Source organism: Ceratotherium simum, chromosome 17, assembly GCF_057802395.1.
Source record: "Ceratotherium simum simum isolate JZ-2026a chromosome 17, ASM5780239v1, whole genome shotgun sequence".
NCBI lineage: Eukaryota > Metazoa > Chordata > Mammalia > Perissodactyla > Rhinocerotidae > Ceratotherium > Ceratotherium simum.
In genome coordinates this window covers 51,967,661-51,995,413 of record NC_141916.1, presented here as the reverse complement: position 1 = coordinate 51,995,413, position 27,753 = coordinate 51,967,661, and the positions used below count along the sequence as shown (strand labels likewise).

Sequence of the window (27,753 nt, the reverse complement as noted above, 5' to 3'; positions counted from 1 at the left end):
TACTTGGATATTGAAAAATTAGTTAAGAATTGAAAATTGTAAGGAATCTATACTGCTGCATCGTTTATACAAAGTAAGTTACTTACTTTACTGCCACCAAATCCCAGATCCACGTCTCAGGGAAGTACTTTCTCACAGTCTCTGCGGGAGGCTCTGAAACATGTGTCATTGTCAAAACGTGATGGGTTCTTGTCATTCCAGCTACACCTATGGTGGGTGAGGGAGGAGATAGAAACAATAAATATAAAGATAAAACTTGCAAGAGATTGTAATAAGTGCTAAAAAAGAAACAGTGTGATGAAATAGACAGGAACCAGGAGAGGACGCTTGGTTGTTAAGGGAAACTTCTTTGAGGAAGTGATATTTTAGCTAATTCTGAAGTATGAGAACAAGTTGGGAGTGAGCTGAGGGAAGAGAATTGCAAGCAGAGAACATAGAGACCTAGAGGCAGAAAGAGCCTGGGATCGTCTGTGAAGCAGAAAGGAGTCCTCTGTGGCTCCTGCACCTTGAGCCGGGCGGAGAGTGCCTAGGATAGGGGTTGGGAGGAGGGCAGGAGTCAAAGTTTCCATTTGGCGTGTTCCTCTGCAGGAGCAAAGAAAAATCATACCCAGATATTATGACAGTGGCTATGAGAAACAGTCTATAAGAGTGAGAGGATCAAGGATAAAAAGGCTCTTTATTCCCAAACGTGTCAGAAGATCAGTTAGGATCTCTCACCCTATTTACCTTCTGTTAATGGTGTGCTGGTAAGTAATTTACAACCAACTCTCTGGAAAAAAATTTGTGTATATATATATTTGTACATACATAAGTTTACTATAAATCTTACTGGTAATAGATTCTAAAATATAATTTGTAAACAATAAAACAATACACAATAATCTTCTTAAAAATTCCATGTAGCCAATTGATTTTCACTGAATGTTTTCCATGATTTTTGACAAACTCTTTTGTTGGTACTCAACCTATATTCAACCACGATTTGACAATATCAGACTACAAATAAAGGCTTGATTACTGTCTGATTCATCAAAGTGGTAGCCATAGCATTGACAAATGAGTGTGATTTCAACGTGAATGTTGGCTGACGTTTTGGGGAGGTTAAAGAGCTTCTTTAACTTTTTTTTTTTTTTTTGCAGAAATAGAAGTATAATGATGTACACCTGAAATTTTTACAATGTTATAAACCAATGTTACTGCAATAAACAAAAAATAAACAAAAAATTATAAAAAAAAAAAAAAGAGCTTCTTTACTTCACTGGTGAGAATGTAGTCCCAATTTGTGAACACTTCTATTTCTGTTTACACTGATCTTCTGCCTGGAAACTTTCTCTCCCCTTTTGAGCCCCATAACATCTCCACCTACTGGAGGCAGATTGTTTATGAATGATTTTCTGATTCCTCAATCGGAATTAATCCTTTCTTTTATTCTACCTATCTGCACCTCTCTTATAACACTTTTCCTCATCTGCCTTGTATTCTCTCCAGCTTTGCATACGTGGGTGCTTGGCATAATCAGAATTTGGGGCTTTATATTGCTATATTATCTTGAGCAAGAACTTTAATATATCTGAATCACAGTCCTTTTTTTTAAATTTTCTCACATTTTATCTTTTAAAAAATTCTTTTATTCCATTCACTATATTAGGCAATGAACTTCTATTAATTTTTTTTTACCTGGAGAACCTAATAGTCTATGATGTACCTCTTCTTTATAGCGTACAGGCTGGGGACATACTTTGGGTTTACGAATCTTTGAGTTGGTAAATACCTTTAAGCCCATATCCTGTAAAGGAAATTATCATCTCATCAGTACATAAATATTATAAAATATATACAGGCACATACTTCTTATCATTGAATTTAGCACACAATCCAATTAGCTTAATATTAAACTTTTAATGTTCACATATGTAGAACGGATATTGGTTCACTCATAGAGATAATTTCATTCTGTTTTTAAACCTCCGTCAATAGTAATTATTTTATCTATGTGATATTTATAAATATCACACGGCAATAAATTTCAGTAAAAAAAACGTTGATTAACAGTCCAAAAAGTTCCAGTCCTGGCTTTATTGCTATTAGCAGATCTGCTACTATTAGTGACCTTGGAGAAGTCACTATGTCTCATTATCCTTAACTCTCTCTGTTTCATTATCATTAACTCTGGTATGAAAGCATTAAAATAAATATTTTTTTCCATATATAATATTTTGTGAACCTTAAGAACTGACTATCTACAATAAACAGAATTTACCTTTAGGAAGCTATACATATCTTTTTCATTTGTATTTGATACTGGAGAATACAGGATTCCATTGATATAGACGTTATGATAATTGACACAGTCTCCAACGTCTTCCTCCTGTTGATTTAAACTCCCAGGGAAACCAGTAAGGTCCTTTACTGGTAGCAGGTTATAAATCTGTACAAATGCAAGGACAAAGGGACAAACTTATTTGTGGTTTATTTTTCTTAAGTGCAAGGAGAAAAGAAAAGAATAATCACCATCAGTCTTTCTTTGAGTGCCTCTGTTGCTTAGATAATTTATAAAGAAGATGATTTTGAAGATGTGTAACAACTTTAGGGAAAAAAAAACAATCAAAACATTCCCATCTAGGTATTCAAGGATCATAATAATTTGTTTCACAGTTCAGAGGCAAACCCTAGACTCCATACTAGAATGAAATAAAATTTTATTAAGAGAATTGAGGTCTGCTATATTTGAGACATTGTACAGAGCTTTGGATGATGGAATGAAATGATAGTTTTTATCTCTACCCTGTGATTAGGAATGACTCAGAGTATAACAAAGTAAATGGATACATGTTCTGAAAAGGCACATGAATAAGTATATAACCTCTATATAGGTTAGGATAGTATTTTCTTAGGTATTATTCATGGGAGCAAAATGCTCTAGATCTTCACACAACACAGAAAATTTTAACTGTAAAATACTGGAAATGAGGCTTTCAAATTCATTTGAAGGGGAACAGTAAGACAAATATAAAAATGCTGATAGGCGTACTGTATTATATCTATAGGAGTCTAAAATTGATTGACAAGAATAGATTAGCAAAGTGAGTAGTGTAATGAAATTAGACACTTTCTCAAAGGCAGCTCCCTCTTACTATTCTCCATCTCCCCTCTCTACTTTATTTTTCTCCAAAGCATATCACATAATTAATTACTGTTTGTCTCATGTAGGAAAATGTAAGTTCCATGATAGCGTGGATTTTTGTCTTTCCAGTAGTTCCCTACTAGATCCCCAGAACTTAGACACACAGTAGGCACACCTAGAACACAGTAGGCACTAGATAAATGTGTGTTGAATGAATGACATGCTACTAGGAGGAAAGTGTTTCATTAGTAAAACGTTATTAAGGATTGAGAGGAACTAGTGTTCTAACCCAGAAATACTACTATATATCTGAATGCTTCTGCTTTATTATTAACAAATTAAATAGGATTTTCTGCCTTATCTATCCACCAGGGTTGTTTTAATAAAAAAAAAACTTTGAGAATTATAAAATTATGTTATACAAACGTAAAACATTAATGTTATTTTTCCATATATTTCCTTTGCTCCCACTATTGAAATGTACTTAACACTTCCTCTAGAATTATTATAATATTTTCAATTAAATCCCATTGGAAAGACCGAAGAGTAAGAAATCTTTTCTTATAAGTTTCTCTTTTAGGGAAGTAAAGATATAAATTTCCCTTTGTAAACTTTTAATAATGAAAAAAACTTCACTAAGAGAATATTCCAATTGGCCTCCTATTGAAACTTTGAAGATATGAGCAAATGACTATTAGTGCATGTTAAGTAGTTTCTTATTGTTCCACTCCAGCATATCCTTTTGTTATTTCTTCTATTAACCCAATATTTAAAAGATTTCATTTATCAATGTCTTTTATCATATAGTAAAGCATTATTCCTAATTTTTATTCATCAGAGACAATACACATCTTTCTTCAGAAATTGTGTTCATCTTGGGACATCCGCTGTTTCAATGGCTATAATTCTTATATTGACAGAAATTTGATATTTCATTCAGCCTGTGCAGTCTTAGTGCAGGTAAATGTACCATCTTGTTAGGTTTTTCAAAATGTTGAAACCAGTTTGAAAACTCCTATTACTGGTTTTATAGAGCTCTAGGTTTTCAGAGACTTTGAATGACGCATGATTTTTTATATATATATATATTCATACGTAATATTTTCCTCACCAAAAAATGTGCACATGAAAGAACTCAAATCTATTAACTCCTAGATAAATATAATTGTAATAGATCCTATCCTACTCTGATAGGCATTTTTTTCTTGTCTGCGGACTCTTGCCTGGCCCTTCCCGACCGCTGAGGCTGATGGGAACTCACCGAGGCCGGGGAGAGCTCAGCCTCAGGCTTCATGAGCAGCACACTTTGGTCCACGGCGCGGAGGGCGCAGAGGGACTGAGGGGAAGCTGTGACTCGCAGGTGGGCGTGTGAGGCGGGGAGAGTTTGTGTTGGGCGGAAGCTCAAATCCACCTGTGGAATCGGGGAGAAAGGTCAGAAAAACAAATTTCCTGATTTAACCATGCAATTGCTATCATTTCCTGAGTGTTCCTCAAATTCAATGCATAATCACTTTGACCTCGTGGTGGTTGGCACTGTGTGAGACTCGAGGCTGTTTTTCCCCTACACTTCACTCTCAAGAATCAGTTGAGTCACTATAATGATATCTAACTATTCTTATAATTATTAGATTTGAAATACTATTTTACCTTTGATGCCTGGTGAAGTGTGTATTACCTGTGGGTAGAATGCAAATTGTTCTGGATGCTCTTGTATTTTTTCCTTTTTTGGCTCTTTAGTAGTCTTAAAAACTTGCTTACCAATCTCCCAACATTTCATCATAGAAAGGAACGAAGTACTCTGAACTGTACCATATGGTAAGAGACAATGCATGAGAATTTTGCACAAGTAAAATTTTTGCACAAGCGACAGGGCTTCTTAATGTGACTCTGTCATTACTTTGCTGAAATTCTCTGAGAAATTCATTTAACCCCTTTGGCTCCAATGTGTGCATGTAGAAAATAATTGATAACAATAGTAACTTATAGTTTTAATGTTGAAAATTTGTGATATAAAGCACCCACCTTGTTGGCCAGACAATTTTCAACCTCGTATTTTGCAGAATCCCCCACCACTTCCCCATCAGGTAGAATGGCATAGATGAGCAATCGAGCGACGGGAGCGATGTCTGACTCCACAGGGACTGACACGGAAAAGTGGCCTCTCACTGGGGCACAGAGAGAATGAAGAAGTGATTATGGGTTAGACATCTCCCCAAGGATGAAATGAAATTTTTCTGTTGCACAAGGCCATTTTAGGAGCCTGGTCTGGTTAATGACTGTTTCTCTTAGTAGGTGTAATAGATATGATAAACAGTAGATGTAATAAATGGATGACTACCTCTAAAAACATTATATCTCTAAGAACTCTAGCTTTAGAAAAAAACCTTATCAAGGTCCTCTCTCGTCTCTTAAATCATAATCATTTCTCACCAGTTTTAAGTTTTAGCTCAACTATACAAGGCTCTGATGCTATCTAAGGGTATGGAGACATCCACTTGGCTACGATTTGATCTAGACCTCACACTGAGAAGGGAAATAGAACCTGACATTGTGAGATATAATAGTAAGAGTTTAACACATTGTATTTATCCTCACATCCTCTTTAACTTTCTATCAACCAAATATTCTATTCTTTTCTTCTTAAGAGGAGTACTGTGCTCTTTTAAAAGTTATTTTTTGATGCCTACGTAGACTTTTTAGAGGTTGCATTAAACTTCTGTAAGTCTACCATGGTGCTTTCGTGTTGCTATGAAGACGCAACAGAAGAGTAGTTCCCTGATAGTTTTTCCTTAGAAGAGGAGACACCTTCAAAGATTTATATTGTTCCATATTTGTTCATGGGGAGAATCTAATTCAATGGTGGAAGTATCCAATTTAACTCTTCATAAATCATAACTATCTTCAAAAGAGAAATATGGTATAAAGATATGAATGCCTCAGCACAAGCCCTCATATATAGAAGAAACTCCAAATTTTTACCTTCCCTCTACTGTCTAAAAACAATTTTGAAATGTCATTTTGGGAAGAAGGTCCATGAATATTTATGGTTTGAAAATGTAGAATAAGCATAGATTATAAAACAACAATATCAGCATTGTAAATAATCTGAACAGAATATAATGAAGGAAAAGAAAAGAAATATGTGATAAAGGGTGAAAAAAAGAAACATTATTGCTTTCTCCTCTCAACAACTCCTTTTTTTGGGTTAGGTGGAAGTTATGTCTCTTTACTTGAGACTATTCCTAGTATTTCTGCAGTGTAATGTCGAATGTGTCGGAGTAGGGCAGAAATGTGGAATTGCGGATACACTTACTGTCTCCCTGCTCCACAGGCAGGACGTGAGTCCCAGTTCGGACAATGCCTCCCTTTGCCATTATCTGCAGAAAAGGAAATGAAAAGGGTTTAATTTGCCTGACAGAGATGGCACCCTAAGTCTTACCCTCCGTGTGATATGCTTGTTTTATTGAGCCCCTGCTGGCAATAATTAGCCCCGAGAGAAGTCAAACTTGCAAAAGAAACATGGATAAGAAGTCAAAATAGTGATGTCTTAAGCCTTTCATAACTCCTTGCCCCTCAGAGAGCTTTTGTCTCTACAGATGAGTCAATGCAGTGGCCTCCCTTCTCACCAGATAATAGAACGCAAGCTCCTTCAGCTCCTGCAGGACCTGTCCGTTCAGAATATAATGTGCTTGGACTGTCTGAGTTTTGCCACAGGGCAGTTCACGAGGCAGGGGCTCAAGGTGGACAAAACTCTTGCTTGGAGAGAAGACAAGATTAGCAGTGTGATGAGCTTCTTCATTTTCTTCTGACACCCATTGGTGGGCATAACAGATAGTATGATCCTTGTGTTTGGCCTAATGAATGAGAAAAACAATATTATTTTATAGATTATATGTCATAGAGAATCAATGTTCTCGCAAAACTGCATTTGTTTACTTTCGTACCCTAACTAGTACCTAGAAATATTTTGCTGCACAGTAACAAGTGAGAGGGAAGGGCCCCTTATTTTGTTTATCTGTATTGCAGGCCTTTACACTGCAGAGGCTCCTTGGTTGGTTTTGGAAGAGCATGAAAGGAGGCATCCTTTGCTCTGATTAACTTGTTCGACATTTCTTTGGCCACTTTACCTTTGCAGACAGAAACACTGGAGCTATGAGATCTCATTGAGGAGACTAAATAACCTCCAGAAACCGAAGGATCGCATTTCAGGAAGTAGATGTCTCATGATGGGTTTCAAATAGGTATTATGAATAAATGTAATATTGCAACCTTTGGGGCTTGAGAACACTTCCTATAAATAGCATTGGGTCAAGAGTTGAGTTGGTGAATTAACTGAAGTCTACCTTTCTTGTGCTGTCTTAGGCTTTATTTTTAATGCTTCCTGTGGTTCTGGATTCCTAAGCTCTATAGGCCCTTTTTGGGTTGTGTTTCAACTTTTCTCCATGTAGAAGTGGTTCTTTATTCTTTCCAGGCTTTTTCTACCCTCATCCTCACCTCCCAAGTAGCATGAGTGAATCCTCGTGTCAGCAAAACACTTGGTTCGTAACTCAATATATGTTCTAGTGATAATGTATAAAAGATCATCAAAAAGAGGGAGCATTTGAAAATAATATTTTCATTTTCAGGACTAGCACAGTGCCTAGCACATAGAAAGCATTCAAGACACTTCTTGATTGAATAAATGAGTGAACATTCAATTTTGAGTTATTAGAGGTATGGGTTTTTATGCCATCTATTTAAAGCTGAATCAATAAAATATATTATTTATTCCTTTTTTTTATATTTATATGGAAAATCCTAAGAGGCAGGAGTTTTCCATAACTATTATTATGTAATATTTGTTGTATATCCATGTATCTATAAATGTATATCTATGTCTCCATTGATGAATGGAGGACTGTATGCTATACAAAGCAAGCTATATGGATATGGACAAAAATCTGGAGAAAATTAGAATAGCAGGGCAAAAATAAAGTAAGAAAAATAATTTACGGGGTGTATATACTTAAACTAAATGCTAATGATATTGAAATGGGCTTTTATAGTAATACTCTTTAACTGTTAAAGGGGGCTTACATGTATTATCTCATTTAATCCTCACAACAACCCAAAGAGTTAAGTACTAATATTGCACCCATTTTACAGATAAGGAAATGAAGTGTGGAAGTTTTTAGTTATTTGCTCTTAATATAGAATTGAGCCAGGATTTGAACCTAATTTATCTGATCCTGGAACTTATACTTTAAAAAAAAGTTGTGGTAAAAAAAACACACAAGATAAAACTATCATCTTAACCATTTTTAAGTGTAGAGTTTGTGCAACAGATCTCCATAACTTTTTCATCTTGCAAAACTAAAACTCTATAACCGTTAAATAACAGCTCCTTATTTCTCCTTCTCCCCAGCCCCTGGCAACCACCATTCAACTGTATTTCTGTGACTTTGACTACTTTAGATAACCTCATATAAGTGGAATCATACAGTGTTTGTTTTTTTGTGACTGGCTATTTCACTTAGCATAATATCTTCAAGGTTCATCTATGTTGTAGCATGTGACAGGGTTTCCTTTCTTTTTAAGGCTTATTACTATTCTGTTATATGTATATATCACATTATGTTTGTCCATTTATCTGTTGATAGATATTTGAGTTGCTTCCACTTCTTGGCTATTGTGAATGGTGCTGCTATGAACATGGGTGTACAAATATCCCTTTGAGACCCTGCTTTCAATTCTTTTGGATATATACCCAGAAGTGGGATGGCTGGATCGTATGGCAATTCTATTTTTAATCTTTTGAGGAGCTGCCATACTGTCTTCCGTAGAAATTGCACCATTTTACGTTCCCAACAAGAGTGCACAAGTAGAACCCACACTTTTTTTTTTTTTTTTGTGAAGAAGATCAGCCCTGAGCTAACATCCATGGCAATCTTCCTCTCTTTGCTCAGGAAAACTGGCTCTGGGCTAACATCTGTGCCCATCTTCTTCCACTTTATATGGGATGCCGCCACAGCATGGCCTGACAAGCAGTGCGTCAGTGCACACCCGGGATCTGAACCCGGGCCGCCGGCAGCGGAGCGCTCGCACTTAACCACTACGCCCCGGGGCCGCCCCTAGAACCCACATTTTTAACCACAACACTATACTGCCTCCTTTTTTGTGAACTTTTTCAAACTTGACCTTAAATTATTTTCCAATTTCTAGGTTTTTTTCTCTCCATAGGACTAAAGACAACTTGGAAATTTCGTCACTTTTGGGTTGCAACCTTTTTTCCAAGGCTACTTCATGTCATTGGTAACTTCTTTCCAAATAATTACCCTGACGGTGAGGGTGGTGTCCACAACATTGGCGGTGTCGATAGAGAACTGCACCAGGCCATGCTCATCGGTGGTACTGTTGGAGGAATAGTTAGCTTCATTTGCTTGGATGGAGATGAGTTCATTTGGGATAGGGACACCTTTCCCATCTACTAGGAGCACCTGAAGATTAAAAGGTGTGGATCAGTTAGATGGCTAATATCCAATAGACACCAAACATATTCATCTTATCACAAATGTCTATTGAGTGTGTCCTACATGTTGGGCATGGTTCCAGGCATTGAGTCTATAGCAGTGAACAAAATGTTTTCTTCCATCATAGAGCTTACAATCTAGTAAAGGAGATAGATGTTAAATGAATGCATAAATAATATATACTTATTTAGCAGTAATCAATCCTAAGAGGAAAAATAAAGCAGTGTAAAGGGATAGAGAATGATGGAGATGATAGTAGGGATGACCAGAAAAATGTATTCTGTGGATATTTTGAAAATGCTGTGCACTATATATAACTCTTGGAGAGTCACAGAACACGAGAGTCATATAGTAATAAAAATTTTTAACCCATTAGCCAAACTTTTTTTTTCTTTTTTTTTGAGGAAGATCAGCCCTGAGCTAACATCCACGCCAATGCTCCTCATTTTGCTGAGGAAGACTGGCCCTGGGCTAACATCCATGCCCATGTTCCTCCACTTTATATGGGATGCCGCCACAGCATGGCCTGACAAGCGGTGCATCAGTGTGCGCCCAGGATCTCAACCCAGGCCGCCAGCAGCGGAGCGCATGCACTTAACTGCTACGCCACGGGGCCAGCCCCCCATTAGCCAAATTTAATTGAGCCACAAACACTTATTTTGCGACAGACTGTTAACTTTCTATGGACTAGTGTTCTGAAGTATAATGAGTGCCCAAGTAAGCAATTGCTAATACGTTGTCCTGTGTGCTTCTCTAGTTGTTTTATATATGATATCTGCTTCTCAACCTAGATTTTCAACCTTTTCTATCTTTTGGAAGGGAGGCAGAGTTTATGAGGCTCTTCCCATGTGAAAAAAGTAAAATTGAGACGACTCACATAGTATTAAATAATGGTGTAAGTCAAGTTACTAATAATTGAACTCAGCAGATGAGTTGTCTAGTTCAGACTGTAAAGATGGTGATTATTTTTCAGTATAAGGTTCTTTGGCAGAAGGAAGCCCGAATAGCAGACTTGAATCAGTATTTGTAACTGATTAACAAAATCTAAGTTTGACCATGAAATGTCGGCTGCATGTACGAAGACAAGGATAGGCACACAATTCTGATTTTTACTCTTTTGGTGAGAGAGTCTAATGACTAATGAGATAGTTATTTAGCAGGAATAAAATATCAAAAAAGTACGATATACCTCTGAGAAATTTTAAAAAATGGACTATACTTTCATTTTAGGAAGTGACCAAAGTTTCTGAATATGTTTGCTGTCGTAACATAATCAAAACTTTCTAAAATTTACTCCACCACTCTTTTGTCGAGTCTGTTCTCTCTGTCTTTTACACTCTCCACAGCTGAAATCCTATAGCACGTCCATTAAGAACATGATACACGATAATTAGACATTGAGGTACATACAACTGTTATCTCAGACTTCTCAGGTCAGAAACATGCATTTGCACATCTTCTTATAACAGAAAAATAACAATAGAAGATTTTTTTGTAGACCTGTGAGAAAGTTTATAGTTTTAAAATCTGGGAACCTTAAATAGTATTTTACCTTTATATGCACTGTATTTAAAATATACTTGCTATTATAGAAAAAGTAATGTAAATATAATATTCACAAAAAAAACGCTAGGTACAGTAGAGTCTTTTATACTTCAAAATAAAAATTAAAGCCAACTACCTAGTCATTTCCATACAAAGTTGATGTTAGAAGGATAATGTAAGTGGCCACCATGAATTTTGAGATTCTTGTGAGAAAATATAGAAATCTGAGACTGCCTGGTAAATTAGGAAGAGGAGATTGAGTGACATCACACAATGCTGTTGCAAAAGTGAAAAAAACCTCCTACTTTGATAGTGCCTTTAGAATGAGTTTATAGATTTCATAGACAAAGTTACAGAGGAACAGATTTAGTTTTACGTGGTTTTATACCTTTGGTTGTATTAATCAACAGATAACATTAGCCAGGTATGGTTTTAGCAAAATCTGCTGTACTTATTAGGTGATAGTGCACAGTCTGATTTGTGAATTGTAAAATACTCCACCTGCCCAAAGAAGGGGATCCCTCGTCTAAAGTTTGAGTCCACTGTCACAAATGAGACTTTGGTTATGGTTGTTGTTATTTCACTGGATGCGCTTCCGGTTAATTCCACCCCTGAAAAAGAAGAAAAAATAAGTTTTTTTTTAGAAAAATGATCTCCCTGAACTTCTTAGACGACTGTGTCTCTTCAGTTTATAGTTTAGCAAAGAGAATAAATCAATGTCCATTGTTTTTTCTTTCATATCCGTGTGGTACACAAACCTGTTCCTTCTTCTTGGATCTTGGCTTCCACTACAAGTTCCATTTCAAATCCTACTTTCTTCAGCTGGAAGATCTTGGTTTTTACTTGCTGAGAGAAGCAGCCCTGACTGTTTAGCTAAGAAGGAAAAAAATAAAATACAAAAACATAACACCAGACAGATCAGTGGTCAGTTAATCTGTTGGGAGTTTAGAAGGAAACATGGCCTACGCATTTTATATGATAAGAACACAATAAATATTCTCTAGGGATTAATTATTATTAAATTTCATAGCTGTATCTGGTTTATAATTGGCAGGTGTATTCCTTAGTCCCTGATATTCCTTAGGGTGGATGAGATAGAAATAACTTAAACATTTGGGGGTAATCTCAGTATAGCAGGCGGCTAACTCTTTATCAAAGTTGGGTTCCCCTCCCATAGGTTACAGCTGTGGCCGGGGAATGGCTGCCCATCAGGGGACTGTTTCCCACCTCCCTGGCATCTAGGTGGGGCCATGTGACAAGTTCTTGCTCATAGAAAGACAGCAAAACCGACACCCTTCCCAACCAAGGTGGTTAAGAGGGGTATGATTTTTCTTCTTCATCATACAAGTAGATGCCCAAGGAAGCTTTGGATGCCACGTATTGGAGCTGGTTCAACTTCCATCATTTTAGGTGCTTGATGCGCCAAGAACACCCACAATGAAAAATTACAAGACATAAATAATTCCTATTGTGCCAAATCACTGAATTTTTGAAAAACTACAATAACTAGCATAGAATTCTCTTATAGATTGCTCTCTTTCCAAGTTAGTATCATGTTGAAACTCACCATTTATCAGCAGTGCTTCTGTTCTTATCTCTAGAAGGAATGGTTTTCCACCTACCTGCTGACTGAATTTCTCACAGACAGCCTCTGACTCTCCACCAAAGCAGTTAGAAGGGCTACTATATTTTCTGCATATGCTCACAGTCACATGTCCTGGGACAGGCTTCCCATATGTGTATCTGTCATAAGAATGTTGCCAAATGAATTAAAGCAGACAGACATTGAACATCCCCCTTTTCTGCCTATTTATATTTCCCCTTTAGCTACTGTGCATTTACTCTCTGTACTTCCCTCAAACCTCTGCAGGGCTCACAGTGTTGAGGGCAAGTGAACTAAGTAATGACCCTTCTCTTTAAAAAATCTCCAGTGCAACATGCTGAAATTTACTACAGTTTTCTTTTATTATGTCTTTCTTTTCCTTAATTTTGTATTTTCTATTTCATCTTTAAAAAAATATTTTTCGTACTGCAAAAACTAAACCTGTTCTTAAGAGAAAAAACAATACCAAGATAACAAAACAAAGAGAAGAAACAAACACCCTCAATTCTACTTAAGAATACAAATTATTAATATGATAGTGTCTCTCCTTCCACCATCATCTCCCCATATGTAGCCATCTATATTTATATAGAGTTTTACTTGTTTACTTTTTACAAAAATGAGATTGTGCCATAAATATGTCATTGAGGATTGCTGTGTTTTTGAGGGCATTTGTTTCCTTCCCTATTTAAAATATCCTCTATATCTCTATTTGCAAGAGTATTGGCTCACCAGTTATATGGAAACAGGAACTTGGTGGCCGTTACTCTGAGACAGTGCTGGGGCAGGGACTCAGCTGAAGAGTGGGGGCATTACATGTGCGGTTGTTAGGCAAGACAGATTTCTTCACTCTGTCTGCTCTTTCTGCTAGTGCTACTGCTGGACCACTGGAGATGGAAGCATAAGATCCTGGGAACATGGTACTGAAAGAACATGTCCAGTCTCATCAGTAAAAATGACGGTGCAGAGAGGTATGCGACCTGCCTTAGGTAGAATGATCAGTTAGATGAGATTTCAGTAATATGCTTATTTCTACAAATCCTGAATCTAAGCTATTTTTCCATTATGTATGCAAGGTCAGGTAAATGACCTGTTGTTGATTGAATTTCCTCTACAATCTGCTGAAGGGAAAGTCAGTACCCTTCAACACTGTCCCCTTTGTGTGTGTGTGCACATGCAGCTCTGTCACTTTCAGAATCCATCCTAGTAGCAGAGCTTCTCTAGGAACAGTTGCCTGCCTCGTCACAGTTATAATAATGCTGGTAAGGAAAAGAAAGAAAATAAGAAGGAAAAATAGAAAAGCAACAGGAAAGTTCTAGAGATAGAGATGCTCCCATGTACTTAAAGTATTTGTACTGCTACTGCTTCTAGAGAAACTAGCCAGAATATTCCAAATTGTGAGTCTCCTTTACATAATAACCCTCAAAAGATTAAAAAAATCAACTCACAGGCCACACACTGAGACATTCACCTCTTCTTCCAAGATGGTGATTATCTTTGGCACTGTTACTTGCACTTCAAACTTGGGAAGCACTGTTCATTGGAGATAAAGGAAGTTGGTGATTGGTTTTCAACTTTTGGGGAATTAGTATTTTCAGGTTCTCTATAACAAGTCTCTAATAATATTTTAGGGTCTGAAAAGATAACTCTACTCTCCAGTATTTCTACCTTACTCTCAAATGGAGATTCTGGTTGAAGGACTATGAAGGATCACTGTAACCTTAATGAATTATGAAGACTCCACTAAAACAAGGATGTTTTACATTTCTTTTTTTAGAAATTAAAAATTGCTACAAAAATAACCAAGCCATACGAAGTCCTATTCACAAATCATTGATGGTCCTCACTGAAGTTAGATATAATTAATTCTACTCCAAGCCCAATCTCACCCATGGGAAATGGAAGGACTCCAAATAAGCTCAAATTCTAGGCCCTAGAAGTTTAAATATGAAGAAAAATGGTCCATGATTTTCCGTAATCCATACCAAATTCCTGCACGATGAAGGAGTGCTCTGTCCTTCCACCTGATTCCTTCTGTACAACCACCTCGTAGGAGCCCTGAAAGGGCTCTGATGAGAGGGAGAAGTTCAATTGCTTGAGGCCACTCTCTAACTTGAGATTCTGCCATTGCATGATGCGATTTCCTTTGGGGTCCTATGGATACATTAATTATAACTTACAAAAGGGTCTAGAGCATTAGAGACAATAAAGGAACTCTAGGAAACCCCTATGTTATCCACAAAGAGGACAAATGGGGTCATGGTGAGGGGTGGGAAGGGGAGATGAGTTAGAACCATCTAGCACTATATGAGTTTGAAGGCTTCTCCCTTAATGACAAATTTCTGGGAGATTGTAAGAACCTCTCAAATAAGAACATTTACCCTGACTGTATTACTTTGCTTATAATTATCAAATGTTTCATGTTGCTTACCTGAATGTATACGAGTGGAATCTGAAAGACAAAAGAGAAAGAAAGCAGTTTAGAATTGTTCTCAATTCTGGTTTATAAGCAAGACAGCTTTATGTAGAATAGCTCTATCTGTAGTTAAACACAGAAAAATTTCTGGTTAAATTTTACCTAACTTTTAATTAATCCATTTTAAACAATTAATAAATAATGATAAAACCTTACTAGGCCATCAGCAACAAATATATGTATGCACCGCTATTCATTAGGAATAAATTTACTAACATTACTTAAACGCTTATAGCGTCCCAGTAAAGAACACTCCTTTGCTATGAAATTTTACAGTTTAAGAAATAGACACTAACAAAACTATAAGTACAGCTCGCCCACTGTATCTGTGAGTTCTACATCCAAGGATTCAACCAACTGCAGATCAAAAAGCCTATGAGAGTTGCATCTGTACTGACCATGTACAGACTTTTTTTCCTTGTTATTATTCCCTAAACGATACAGTATAACAGCTATTTACATAGCATTTATGTTGTATTAGGTATTTTAAGTAATCCAGAGATGATTTAAAGTATATGGGAGGATGTGCGTAAGTGATATGCAAATACTACACACCATTTTATATAAGGGACTTGAGCATCCACAGATTTTGATATCTGTGGGGGCCCTCCAGGGGGACTGTAACCATGTTCAGATCCAAATATTCAGATGAGTCGCAGAATTCTTAGGTAGTTCTAAGAATAAGGAGGAAAGAGAATACCTCCTCTACTATCAGTGGTTATTCATTTTTTAAAATTAATATGTATTACGTGCCTACCACGTGCTGTGTATCATACCAGGTGCTGGGAATACAGCAGTGCACAAAAGAACAATATATCTGCTCTTATGGAGCTTACATTCTAATAAGGATGAATACATAAGAAAAATACACACATATATGTATATATATGCACATATATTTTTGAGATATATATTACATATATATTGAGATATTTATATGTTTATGATGCATACATATATACGTATACCTAAGTGTATACATACACACATGTATATACACATATGTATATATGTATATATCATAATATATATCTCAATATATATGTATGTATATACATATATATGTATGTATCATATATATCTCAAATATATAAACCTTATATATATGATAAGTATATCATATATATCTCAGATATCTATCATCTGTCTACCTATCAGGTAGTGGTAGGTGTCAAAAAGAAAAAATAAAGCAGGGTTAAGCTGACAGAGTGATGGATGAGGCGTTTGATTTTAGGAGACCAGTTTTAAGGCTATTGCAATGGTCTCGTTTAGAGGTGATATTGGCCAGGATGAGGTTGTAGCAATTCAGGTGGTAAAAAACATCTGGATGTATTTTAAACTAACATGATTTTCTGATGAAGTAGATGTAGGTGTGAGAGAGAAGAAGCAAGGATTATGTCATAATCTTTTTCCTTAGGAACTAGAAGAAAATAATGGCCTCTTTTTGAGATAAGAAAATGTAGTGGAGGAATAGATTTGGGAGAGAAAAATTAAGACTTTGGTTTGATGTCTGCATTAAAATTGAGTTATTTCTTATCATAAATGTCAAGTGTTAGTCTTGAGGAACAAACATTGATTACACTCATCTTCCTTTATAGAAGAGTTTTTGGTTGGTGTGTTTAGAAAAATTCTAAATCTTTGAGAAATTATTTGAACTTAAGTTACTTTATGGTTTAGATGTGTCTATTATTTAATGTGTCTTTCTAATTTGCCTAATTGAGAACTATCTAAGGAGGAGTAAGTTTAATTGTGTGACAACTGACTACCAGTACCAAGATAGAAAAAATTAACTCCTCTCTTGACAAGATCTTGCACTGTTGTAATGCTAGAAATTACTGTAATTGATACCAGCTTTTTCCTCCCCCTGGTAGTTCTTCAGCACCAAAAACAGACTCCCAGCTTGTTTATACAGATAATAATGATTCTATATAGGTATTAGGAAACTCACCAACTCATTCAGGGGGTGAAAATTTTCATCCAACGTGACAACACGAAACTTCACTGAAACAGAAATATTTTCCATGAGCTCCAGAAACTTGAAACCAGGCCTATAGGCTGGTAAGACAAACTATTAAGGAATCAGAATTATAGGGCCTTTGGAGAATACACAGGAAAGAAAGATCATTCCTTTTTGAAGTTGTCCTGACTGTAGGCCTCTTCATACCTGTCTGCCCTGGTTTGTAGATGGGTTTGTCTGTCTGGACAAAGACCAAATTCTCTTTGTTTTTAATCACTACTGTGGTCCGCTTCCTGAATTCTTGGGTTGGTCCTTTCACTTGGACAGTGAGGAACATTACCTCCTCATTGGATGAAGATTCTGGGACCTGAAATACAGGAGAGATCCTGAGAACCCAATCAGTCTCTCAAGTGTCCTCCCCAATCCCCTGTTCCACTCCTCACTGGAGATCTTGGCCCTTTTACTTAACTTCACTCCCTCATTCTCATCGGGGAGAGTTGGCATGGACAGGAATTACTTCTGCTCTTTTACAAATGGGGAGACAGAACACAAGATGGAGGAAAATGCATCGGTAAGAGAGGTCATAAATGAGACTCATATCTCCTTATAGATCAAGCCGAGACAGTCTCGATTTAATTATACACTGAACTTGACTAAGTTGATATTATGTGCTAAAAGGGCATGGTAGAAGCATATCATAAGTCTATGAGGAAGAAAACGACAATATTTTATTGGCTGTAGGCTGTGAGCATTTTCGTATGAGCAACTCTGAAGAGATGTTGGATAGTTGTCCATGGCAATTTCTACAATTTTCACCTTTAGAAAGAGCATGGGGCGATACATTCCCGTCAACCCACTTGGGGCTTATGTGATCATTGGCCTAGTTTGCTTTATTAATATTTTTTTCCATTTTAATTTTAAGAAATCACATTTTCCCTTTGTCTGGTGTATACTGCTTTTTTTTTCTTTCTGGCTGATAGGAATTTTCCTTTATTATTAAGTTGATTTTTAATATGCTTGTAAATATTTGTCTCCCATGGTTGGAAGTTCATGCATTGCTTCTTAATTTCTACACTTAGCATCTACATTTAGATTCCTTCCTGAAGTTCTTGCCAGCCTCCCAAAGCCTTATCTTGACTGAATTCTAGATCCCTATGGTGCTAACCAATAGAACCAAGTATATTAAGTCAAGTAGCCATACTCACAGTGAAGGAGACACATTGAAATAAGTCCTTTTCTGCCACTTGGTCAGCGAAGAGGCTTTTGTTCTCCCTGAGAGACTCCAAGGAAGCACTTACAGTCACTGTCTCATTCAGGTGGCTCAGAAGGAGGCAGCCCTTCTCAATGGCCCCAGAGTGGAGCAGGGAGGGGACCAGCACCATATAGTGCCTGGGAATGAGCGAGTCCAGTTAGAGGAGAGTGTAGGAGGAGAGGTATTGTTATCAACAGCACTATTTAACATCACAACTATTGTTACTATCATTAGTTCTATACCAAGAGAAGACTATTGATAAGCATGAAATTGATCTCTGCTGTTGAATGACATGGGTGAGAATTGTTCCCCTTTCCATCATCAGCACCATGGCAGTGAACATTTTACTTGAAGTGAGCCTCAAATAGATTAAAATTTACAGGTATACCTCACTGTAAGGAACTCAAATATGTGAGCATCTCAATTCAAATAAAAATATACTAATTATATTTATTCATTTTGTAAATCTATTTTACATTAGGCTTGTTGTAAAAAGCAAGCAAGCTCTCAGGTGGGACACTACAAAAATCAATTTACAGAATTTCATTGAAAAAAGAAATATATATATTCAACCACCCTGTGAAAATCATATGGCAAGTCCTTGCTTCCACTTTATAGATATGGAATCTGAGGCTCAAAGAAAGTGAGTCATTGGTTTAAAGTCTCAGTTGTGATAAAGCAACTAATGAAATCTTAGTGTGTTACCTAACCCTGGACGTTTGCACTTTAAATATTTGTCTTTCAACTCACGGCTAGACAACGCCTCCACTCAAAAATGGTCTTCTAGTGATTGAATTTTGGCTCTTGGTAACTCAGGAGCAGAACAGAAACTTTCCCAATACCCTTATATATAATTTTATTGATCCTGTAGTTTTCAAATACTTTTGCCTACAGAACTCCTAAAAAAATTGTTAACATTATGTACTCCCTACATATCTTCAAGTAAACATCCATTTTTTAATCACAAGTTTAAGTAAGAGCAAAATATATTATTTTTGATGATATTTTAAGTTAAAACTTACATTTTAAGTTTCCCTTGGAATCTTAAATACCATAGTGATAAGATACCCAATATGACCTACTTTAAAAATACATCAAAATGTTCTTTTTGTAATGATCAGAAATTTAACATCTTTCCCTTTTTTCCTTCTTGAACTTGAATTTCCATGCCACTTTCCACACAAGTTTATCCTAAGATTTTTATGCTTCAAAATATTTCATGGATCACTCTTGCTTCTTTATTAACAAGTATATATAGGTATAGATATATATCTATATGCACACACACATATATAATATTATATGTGGGTATATAAATTTAACTTTAATTCTTTTAAACTTAATGTGACCATAAAGTTGTAAATATTAAACAGTTTCTTCTGGATTGAGCTATTTTCAAAAGTCTTACTAGTATACAACAGATCAAAACAAAATAAATATATTGCAAATTATGATTCATACATACTAAATATAAAATCAAAATACTGTCAAAGCACATCTTTAATAAGAATGATGAGCTGTTTTTATGTGTCCATGGATAGATATTCCTTATTGCAAGAATTAAACAAAGTCTAACATTAATTCTGTTGCTATTTTTGGTTTGTGTAGCTGTAAGTCCTGTGAAAAATTGTTCACATAAAAGTAAATAAATGACAGAGAAAACAATTATATCATTGCTAGCAGTTCTTGTAACTCCTTCTGCATTTCATGTGCCAAATCACCCAGTGCCCTATTATCAAGAATTGCTTCTAATCATCTATCAGCTGGTATTTCCTTTAGATCTTCCTTCAATTTTTTTGAGACAGAGAATTCGCCACCACTTGATCTGCGAAAGGATTTCCTCCCCTGTCATTAGAGCCCTTTGCTTTCTCAACGTCAACATCAGTATTTCAAATTGTTCCTTTATTTGGCATTCTAGAGGTTTTTATACTCCGGGACAATGCTCCATGGTAACATCTGATTGAGGGAGAGGTTTATCTTTCTCTTATAAAGTGTTAGATAGGCAGTTAAGAAGGGGAGGTAAGAAAGGATAAATAGCATGGTCTCAAGCAGATCAGTAGGAATGTGAGGATCTGAAAATTGATTCCTTTAAAAGTGTCAATTTCCAATGCCCCTTAGAAAATCTTTGTATATTCCCAGAGAATTTAGAGATTCAGAGATCCAGAGTGTTGGAGAAAAATGGTTGAGAATAAGTGAAGAATGAACAAGCCAGATTTATGAAATCTCATCATTGGAAGAGACCTTAGAGATAAGAAAGTCAGAGTTTCATAGGAAAGACGAATGATAGAGAGAGGACTCTGAAATAAAGGAAAGGACTCTTGAAGTTTATGCTCTATGTGAAACTCACGGTTTTCCAGAGGCTGAGACATTTGTAGGCAGGAAGACCAAAAGGAGGAGAATAAGACTTGGATGAAGGTGTTTGTTCTTTCCCATGTTGCAGTGAGAAGGTACCCAAGGAGACCAGACCTAGAGTGTTGTACCCCACTCCCTGCAATTGGTCTGGTCCCAAACGTTCTGCAGAGCAACTGGGTTTTATGCTGCTCTCTGTGCAAACGGGAAGTTCCACCCACACAAGTTATCTAAACAAAGTACAGGTCTCTGAACATTTTCTGAAAGGGTCATTGCTCTCAGGGGTCTAATTACAGTCAAGGTTAATTCCTTAGTGGGCTAAATAGAATTTCCGGAGGGATAAAATCGACATTCTCGTTAGTGCTCACTTTCTCTGGGTTTTACTATAAACCAGCTAATCGGCTTTTCAACCCCTTCTCTCACTCCCTCCTTCCACTTCCCCACAGCGCCTTTTATGGCTTTCCTCACATCTCTTGCATGCATGATTGGCAAGGGAAGCTACAATTTAAGCAACACTGGACAGGCTGAAACAAGTCAGTGTGCCTGCAAGTCCTCCATTAGATATGCCTACCTTAAATGTTGAAGCAGTTTCAGGATTCAGTAGTCCTCTATGGAAATGATGTTGGATTAAGCTAATAGGTTTTTGACCTTAGTGATATGACTGGACTGCAGATGCAGAGCCAGGCCCTGGAAGAATGATAACAGAAAATATTTTCCTGTGTTAAGAAAGTGAAAAGATGAAAGGAGAAGTAGGATGACCTCAAAAACAAGCTTTGACCTATTGTGCCTAACAAAGATCCAGTTGCCTTTACCAGCTACTATACAAACAAATTTCGTTATTGCCTTCTAAATATGCTGTTCCTCACCAATCTTTAATCATATGAACAACTCCATCCATCCGTCCGTCTGTCCGTCCGTCCATCCATCCATCCGTCCATTTGGTTGTTTTATAAGTATTTGTTGAGCCTGGTAGGGCTAGATATCATGCCAAATCATGGAGCTGGAATGATCAAATATGTAGAAATAAACATGCACTAAAAGGTCTTACCTTCTTGTGGGTGTGAAAGCAGACAAATAAACAAGCAACAAAAATACAATAGCCAAGCATTATTATCGGAGAAGATCAGAGTGCTCTGGGAGCACATAAGAGGGGTCCATAATGCAGACATGGGCCTTGGAAAGGAAATCTAAGGGAAAGCAAAATGTAAATTAAGCTCTGAAGTGAGAATAGTGGTTAGCCAGAGGAAAGAAGGAGGTGAAAGTGCAGGTAACGATTGACATACACAAAGGCCCGGGGGGGGGGGGGGCGGTGAAAACAATCATGACACGTTCAGTGAAGTGAGAAGTATTTGGAATGGAGAAAATATCTATACACTTAGAAAAGTGGTGGGGGCCAGCCTGGCAGCGCAAGGGGTTAAGTGCGCGCGCTGTGCTTCGGTGGTCCAGAGTTCGCAGGTTCGGATCCCGGGCACGCACCGACACACCGCTTGTCAAGCCATGTTGTGGCAGTGTCCCTTGTAAAAGTAGAGGAAGATGGGCACGGATGTTAGCCCAGAGCCAGTCTTCCTCAGCAAAAAAAGAGGAGAGTTGGCATCAGATGTTAGCTCAGGGCTGATCTTCCTCACACACACACACACACACACACACACACACACAAAAGAGAAAAGTGGTGAAGCAAGCTGGCTTCAAATCAAAAAGGAACTTGTTGGCACTATTAAGGTGTTTAGGGAGAAATCAGTGGAGTGACTTTCCCTGATCTGTTTCTTGGAAAGATCACTCTCACTGAAATTTGGAAGACTGACTAGAAGGAGGCAGTCCAGGGGGCAGGGAGACCACTTGGGAATTGGTACAATTATATGGATGAGAGACAATGGCATTTTGAGCTAGGGTGTTCATGATGAGAACGGACAGTGGTTGATGGATTTAGTTCATATTTAAGAGGTAAAATTATAGTTCACAGTGAGTATATGCGTGTGATGGATAAAGGAGAATGTGCCTTTCAATTTTCCTGGCTGGTCTCTGAGTGAACTGTGCTGCCTTGAACTGACTGAGGGAAACAGAGGAAACATGGGGTGGGAACAGATGGAGGACGGAGGGATGAGGGTTGAGAAGATAAAGAGTCCAGTTTTAGAATGTGCTTGTAGGATATTTAAGTATTAATATTCATGGGGAGTTTAACATTTACATCTAGAGCTTAGAGCAGTGTGGTCTAATAGAAATATAATTTGAGCCTCTTATGTAATTTTACATTTTCTGGTAGCCACATTAAAGGACAAAAAGAAACAGATTAAATTAATTTTAATCATATATTTTCCTTATCTCAATATAACCAAAATATTATCATTTCAACATTTAATCAATATAAAAATTGTTAGTGAGATACCTTACATTCTTTTTTTGTTCTAAGTCTTTGAAATCTGGTGTGGATCTTACACTTACAACACTTATCAATTTAGACTAGCCACATTCCAAGTGCTCAATAGCTCATGTGGCTACTGGTTACCATATTTGACATAGTGTGCTTAGAGCAATGTTTTTCGAAGTATGGGTCACTATCTATAGTGAATTATGATATCATGATCACTGAGTCATGACCAAGATTTTTAAAAATAGAATATAATAAAATAGAAAATACAGTGTATCAAACAGAATAAGTGAAAATATTGATTTTGGAAACATCTGTTTCACATATATGCAGCAGAACTTGTTGGTTGTGCCCTATTACCCTTTCTACAATTCTGTCTTTATTAACAGAACTCCTGAGTTTTAGCTGGGCACAAACTGCCGAGCTAAAACTTTATTTCCTAGCCTTCTCTCCTGAAGCTGGGTATGGCATATGACTAAGTTCTGGTGATTGGAGTGTGAGTGGAAGGGATGTATGCAACTTTCAGTTTATGACTTAAAAAAAGAGGGTTAGGTTCTGTGCCATCCCTTTTTTCCTTACCACTGGCTGGAAAGTGGACGTGATGACGGTCTCTGAGTTTCTGTCATAGACCATAAGATGGAAGCCATTTGTCAAGGAACGCAGAATAACAAGGAAGACACAGTCTGAGTCCCTGAATCATCCAAAGGCCACTGGACTTTCGTGTAAGAGAAAAATAATTTCTCCGATTTAAGTCACTGCATTTTGAAATCTCTTTGTTAGAGCAGTAAAACTTGTATCCTAATCAATATCATTTCATTTCTCTTTTTTTTTTATCACTCTCTCTATCTTGATCCTCTTTATCCTTAGCTATGAGTGTCCTAGGTCACAAAGTAGAAGTTACATTGTGAAAATGTGATTACAGTGTTACATTGTGAACTAATGAGAATGTATAAAATTTCTTATAGGTTAAAGCAATCTGAACACCACTAGTTTACCAAGATCTGGCCTGCTTATGTAGATTAGAGATTTATCAACTTATTGGGAGAGCTGATGCCTTGGGAATGGATCATAATACCCAGGTAGGATATGTTGATAAAAAGAGAAAAGAGCCCAGGACAGAACCCCAAGGAATACTAGTGTCCAGGCAACGGGCAGAAGCACCCACATGGAACAAGAAGGGCCAGAGAGAGAGAGAGAGAGAGAGAGAAACACAGTCAGGAGGTTGTGGAGTTTCTGAATCCCAAAGAAGGGACAATTTTGAAGAGAATAGTCAAGAGAAGATTTTTGCTAGTCAGAGTGACTGGGGCTTTATGCCAAGACGTCAATGTTAATAGCATACAAAATTTTAAAAAAATCATTCCGAAAGCTTGCGTGATTTTATAGTGCGTTGATCCAAAATGTAACAGAACTCAAATTGTTTTTAAGAAACTAGAACTAACTAAACTCTTGTTTGCAAGATTAATTAATAACATTCATTTGTTGCCTTATCATAGATTACAAAGATGATCTGTAAAGATTGTTATTGCTAAGTCCCTGGCTATTCATGTCAAACGTTACTGTGAAATCAAGTAAAAGATTGAATGATCCTTTTTCTGCTGGATTTAGGGACAAGGAGAACGTTGGGACCCAGCTGTTTCAGTGTCTCTGTAGGGCAGAAACCTGATTGCAGCTTGTGGAGGAGTAAGAGGAATGTGAGGAACTGGAGCCAGTTTCCCAGAGTTTGTGTGAAGGGAGGAGAATCATAGAGCAGTACTTGGCAGAGATGTTAGAGTGAAAAGGAGGTTTCTTTAAGAGGAGAGAGTCTTGAACAAGTTTAAATGAAATGTTAGCTCTTTAAATGCTGAGTGGGAGGATCAAATGAAGGGGGAGAGGTTGAACAAGGAGGAAAGAGAAGTGATACATAATCCCAGGAGAGGACTCGGAAGATGCCTGAGATAGATGTATTAAGTAAGTGGATGGAGAATTCCTCAGGAGAAGCAACATCACTTCAGTATAACCACAGATAGAGAGAGATGCTCCCCTCACCAAAATGAAACTTTCTCTTCTTGGGAAGAGGGAAAATGAGCTGGAGGGGAAAAATGACTAGGTCAGTTGTCAGGACACCTGAGTCCTAGTTCTGACTCAGCCATGTGGTCCCGGATAACTCAGTTAACTGCTCTGAGCCTCAGGTTCCTCGCCAATAAATAGGGGGATAATAACAACTGTGCTCTCAGCTTCATGGGGGTAGTTTTACACAAGATGCTATATGGAACAGTTTTTAAAACTGTAAACCTTACTGTCCCAGTGATAATTAATATTTATATTTTGAATCTTAATGACTGAGGAAGTGGTCTGTTTCATATCTGCTCTAGGCTTCGGTTTAGAACAGCATCCAAATAAAGAAAGCCAGGATACTTGAGTAACAAGTCCTTGACTGAAAAAAGAGCACACAACTTGGACAAGTTCTATACAATTTTGAAGTACTTAGCAAATAATTACTGTTAGAAAGCTGAGGTAAAGGGGTAAGAGAGAAAAGAAAGTAGGGGAAAGAAGAAAGGCAGTTCATGGAAAAAAAGTAATGGAGCAAAATACAGGAAAACACATGCTGTTAAGAACAAAGGAGGAATATTTGGGAACTGAGAAAAAAATAGGATTAGGAGGTATGAAAATTAAGAGGTATAAAATTTTTTTTTCTCTTTTATTGCTGGAGTGCTTGCCGGGAACCGAATATAGCTTCTCTGATGGTACCAATTATTACACTTAGTTCACTTTGCCTGAGAAATGAGAGGATTTAGGCTATGTGTAGTTCCTGATAGTCATGGTAATGAAGGGTATTTCAGCTGGTTACATATTAACCACATTCAAAATCAGAGAGCTCTGTTGATGGCTTACCATACTCGCTCTGTCAGAGTGCGCTTGCCTTGTCTCTGCACAAGCATCTTGGGCAAAGCTTGGAGTTAGGGCAATATGATCCACAGAGATGTTCTCAAGGTCAGTGTTTCTCATTTGTGCTATCTCGTTAACCACCTTTTCTAATTTTTATTGAGAAAAATATTTGAATGTACAGAGATAAAAGCATAACAAATCCTCAGATTGCTTCTAGTCAAACAATATGCCTGCTGTAGTTTCTCAAAAGTATCAAAAAGTTTGTGTTTTATCCTTTAAGTTAAAATCCACTTGCTCCTTTAGGTTTCTAAAGAGTACTGATATCCACAAATAATCTATTTTACTAGACCATATGTTGTGATACAGAAGAATTAGTGCCTGAATTAAAACAACTTACTACAAACTATAGAATTCAATGACTGTCCTAACATAACATGCTTTGGGGCATGTAGAAGTATTTTTGTATGATGAATCTATACTATGAATTTGCTGTCAGAAAGTATAGACTTTTAAAACTTCTTATAGATGCTGTCACATCACCTTTCTAAAATTACTCTGCCAGTTATCTTCTACCAGCAATGCCTAAGGCCATGCGTTTTCTCACATCTTTTTAAATTTTCACAATCTGACAGGAAGGGGTGCGTGATATATATATTTTTTTTATTTTTCAAGTTTATAATTACTAGTGAAGTCCTGTATCATTGTCACTTGTAGGAACTCCGTTGCTTGTACTTGGGGTTTTATTTTCTGATTAGGACGTCCTTTTGTATCCCCAAATTTTAACAAATATTCCTCTATATGTTTTTCCTAATTTAAGTGTTTGTGTTTTATATTTTTATCTTTAACTGTATATAGTTTATTTTTGAATACAAAGCAAGGTAGGGGATATGTTGCAGGGGGAACTTTCCTTTGGGAACAAAAAATGTTTGTGTATGTGTGTGCGTGTGTGAGTGTGCTTGCATGCATAGTTGTCTCCTGACTCTTGACCATGTGAATCCTCTTTGTTCTCTGTGGCTCTCATGTTCACTGTGGAACTTTTCAGTGTCAAAACTTTCCTTTTAGAGAAACATATTTAGTCTGGGCACAAACATTGGAGTCAGTTTTTAAGAATAAGGAAAGATGAAAGTATTTGTCAAGCTTTATTTAATTACTTAGATGATAAATGATGATACTAACAGCAACAATAGTAATGATAGCTAGTAATTACATAGTACTTACTGTATGAATGTGCCAAGTAGTGTTCTAAGAGCTTTATATGTTTTAATTTATTTAATTTTTGTCATGCCCAAAGGTTATTTAACCATTAGTTGAATTGTGAGTCTTTTAAATAATCGATTAAAAATTGTTGTTTTAAATTGTATTGCTCTTTTAATTCATGTGTTTTCACAGCAAGTTATAAATATATAGTCTTCTATTACTTAATTTGAAATGATTCAGTATAATTTGAAAGTAAAATTGTAAGTTATTTATGAAGCAAGGGGTATGAAAAAAAGGCGTGGTATTCCTTTAATAAGTGTGTGTGTATCAAACTTTGGTCTTTGGCTTTTGGCAATAATCACAAATAACTTCATTAATTAGTTAGGCATCATGATGTAATTTTTCCCATGTAATTAAAGAGATGGTATAGACTGCTAACATTTTAATTTTTTTGGTAATTATCCATTTATTCTGTAATTTTTTCCTCAGCTTTATTGCGATAGAATTGATA

General features: G+C 36.8%; 1 protein-coding gene across 3 annotated transcripts in view; it reads right to left on the bottom strand.

Annotated features, from left to right (window-relative positions):
• Positions 1–27,753, bottom strand: part of LOC101408849 (alpha-2-macroglobulin) — an 81,507-nt gene that overhangs the window by 16,806 nt on the left and 36,948 nt on the right. Inside the window, exons 1-18 of one of the 3 annotated variants that reach the window (XM_087442777.1) lie at positions 21,387–21,474; positions 18,420–18,603; positions 17,422–17,581; positions 17,206–17,258; positions 15,213–15,233; positions 14,767–14,935; positions 14,230–14,314; positions 12,801–12,921; positions 11,937–12,051; positions 11,680–11,789; positions 9,439–9,600; positions 6,751–6,978; positions 6,438–6,501; positions 5,147–5,289; positions 4,386–4,535; positions 2,261–2,428; positions 1,678–1,786; positions 87–207 (exon numbers count right to left, since the gene is read on the bottom strand). In XM_087442777.1, the coding sequence (XP_087298903.1) occupies positions 87–207; positions 1,678–1,786; positions 2,261–2,428; positions 4,386–4,535; positions 5,147–5,289; positions 6,438–6,501; positions 6,751–6,978; positions 9,439–9,600; positions 11,680–11,789; positions 11,937–12,051; positions 12,801–12,921; positions 14,230–14,314; positions 14,767–14,935; positions 15,213–15,233; positions 17,206–17,258; positions 17,422–17,581; positions 18,420–18,596 (2,156 nt within the window). In that variant the 5' untranslated portion in view covers positions 18,597–18,603; positions 21,387–21,474. Of the gene's footprint in view, positions 1–86; positions 208–1,677; positions 1,787–2,260; positions 2,429–4,385; positions 4,536–5,146; positions 5,290–6,437; positions 6,502–6,750; positions 6,979–9,438; positions 9,601–11,679; positions 11,790–11,936; positions 12,052–12,800; positions 12,922–14,229; positions 14,315–14,766; positions 14,936–15,212; positions 15,234–17,205; positions 17,259–17,421; positions 17,582–18,419; positions 18,604–20,813; positions 21,127–21,386; positions 21,475–27,753 lie in introns of those variants that run through there. The other 2 variants (XM_004438645.3, XM_087442776.1) reach the window with 2 other exon arrangements.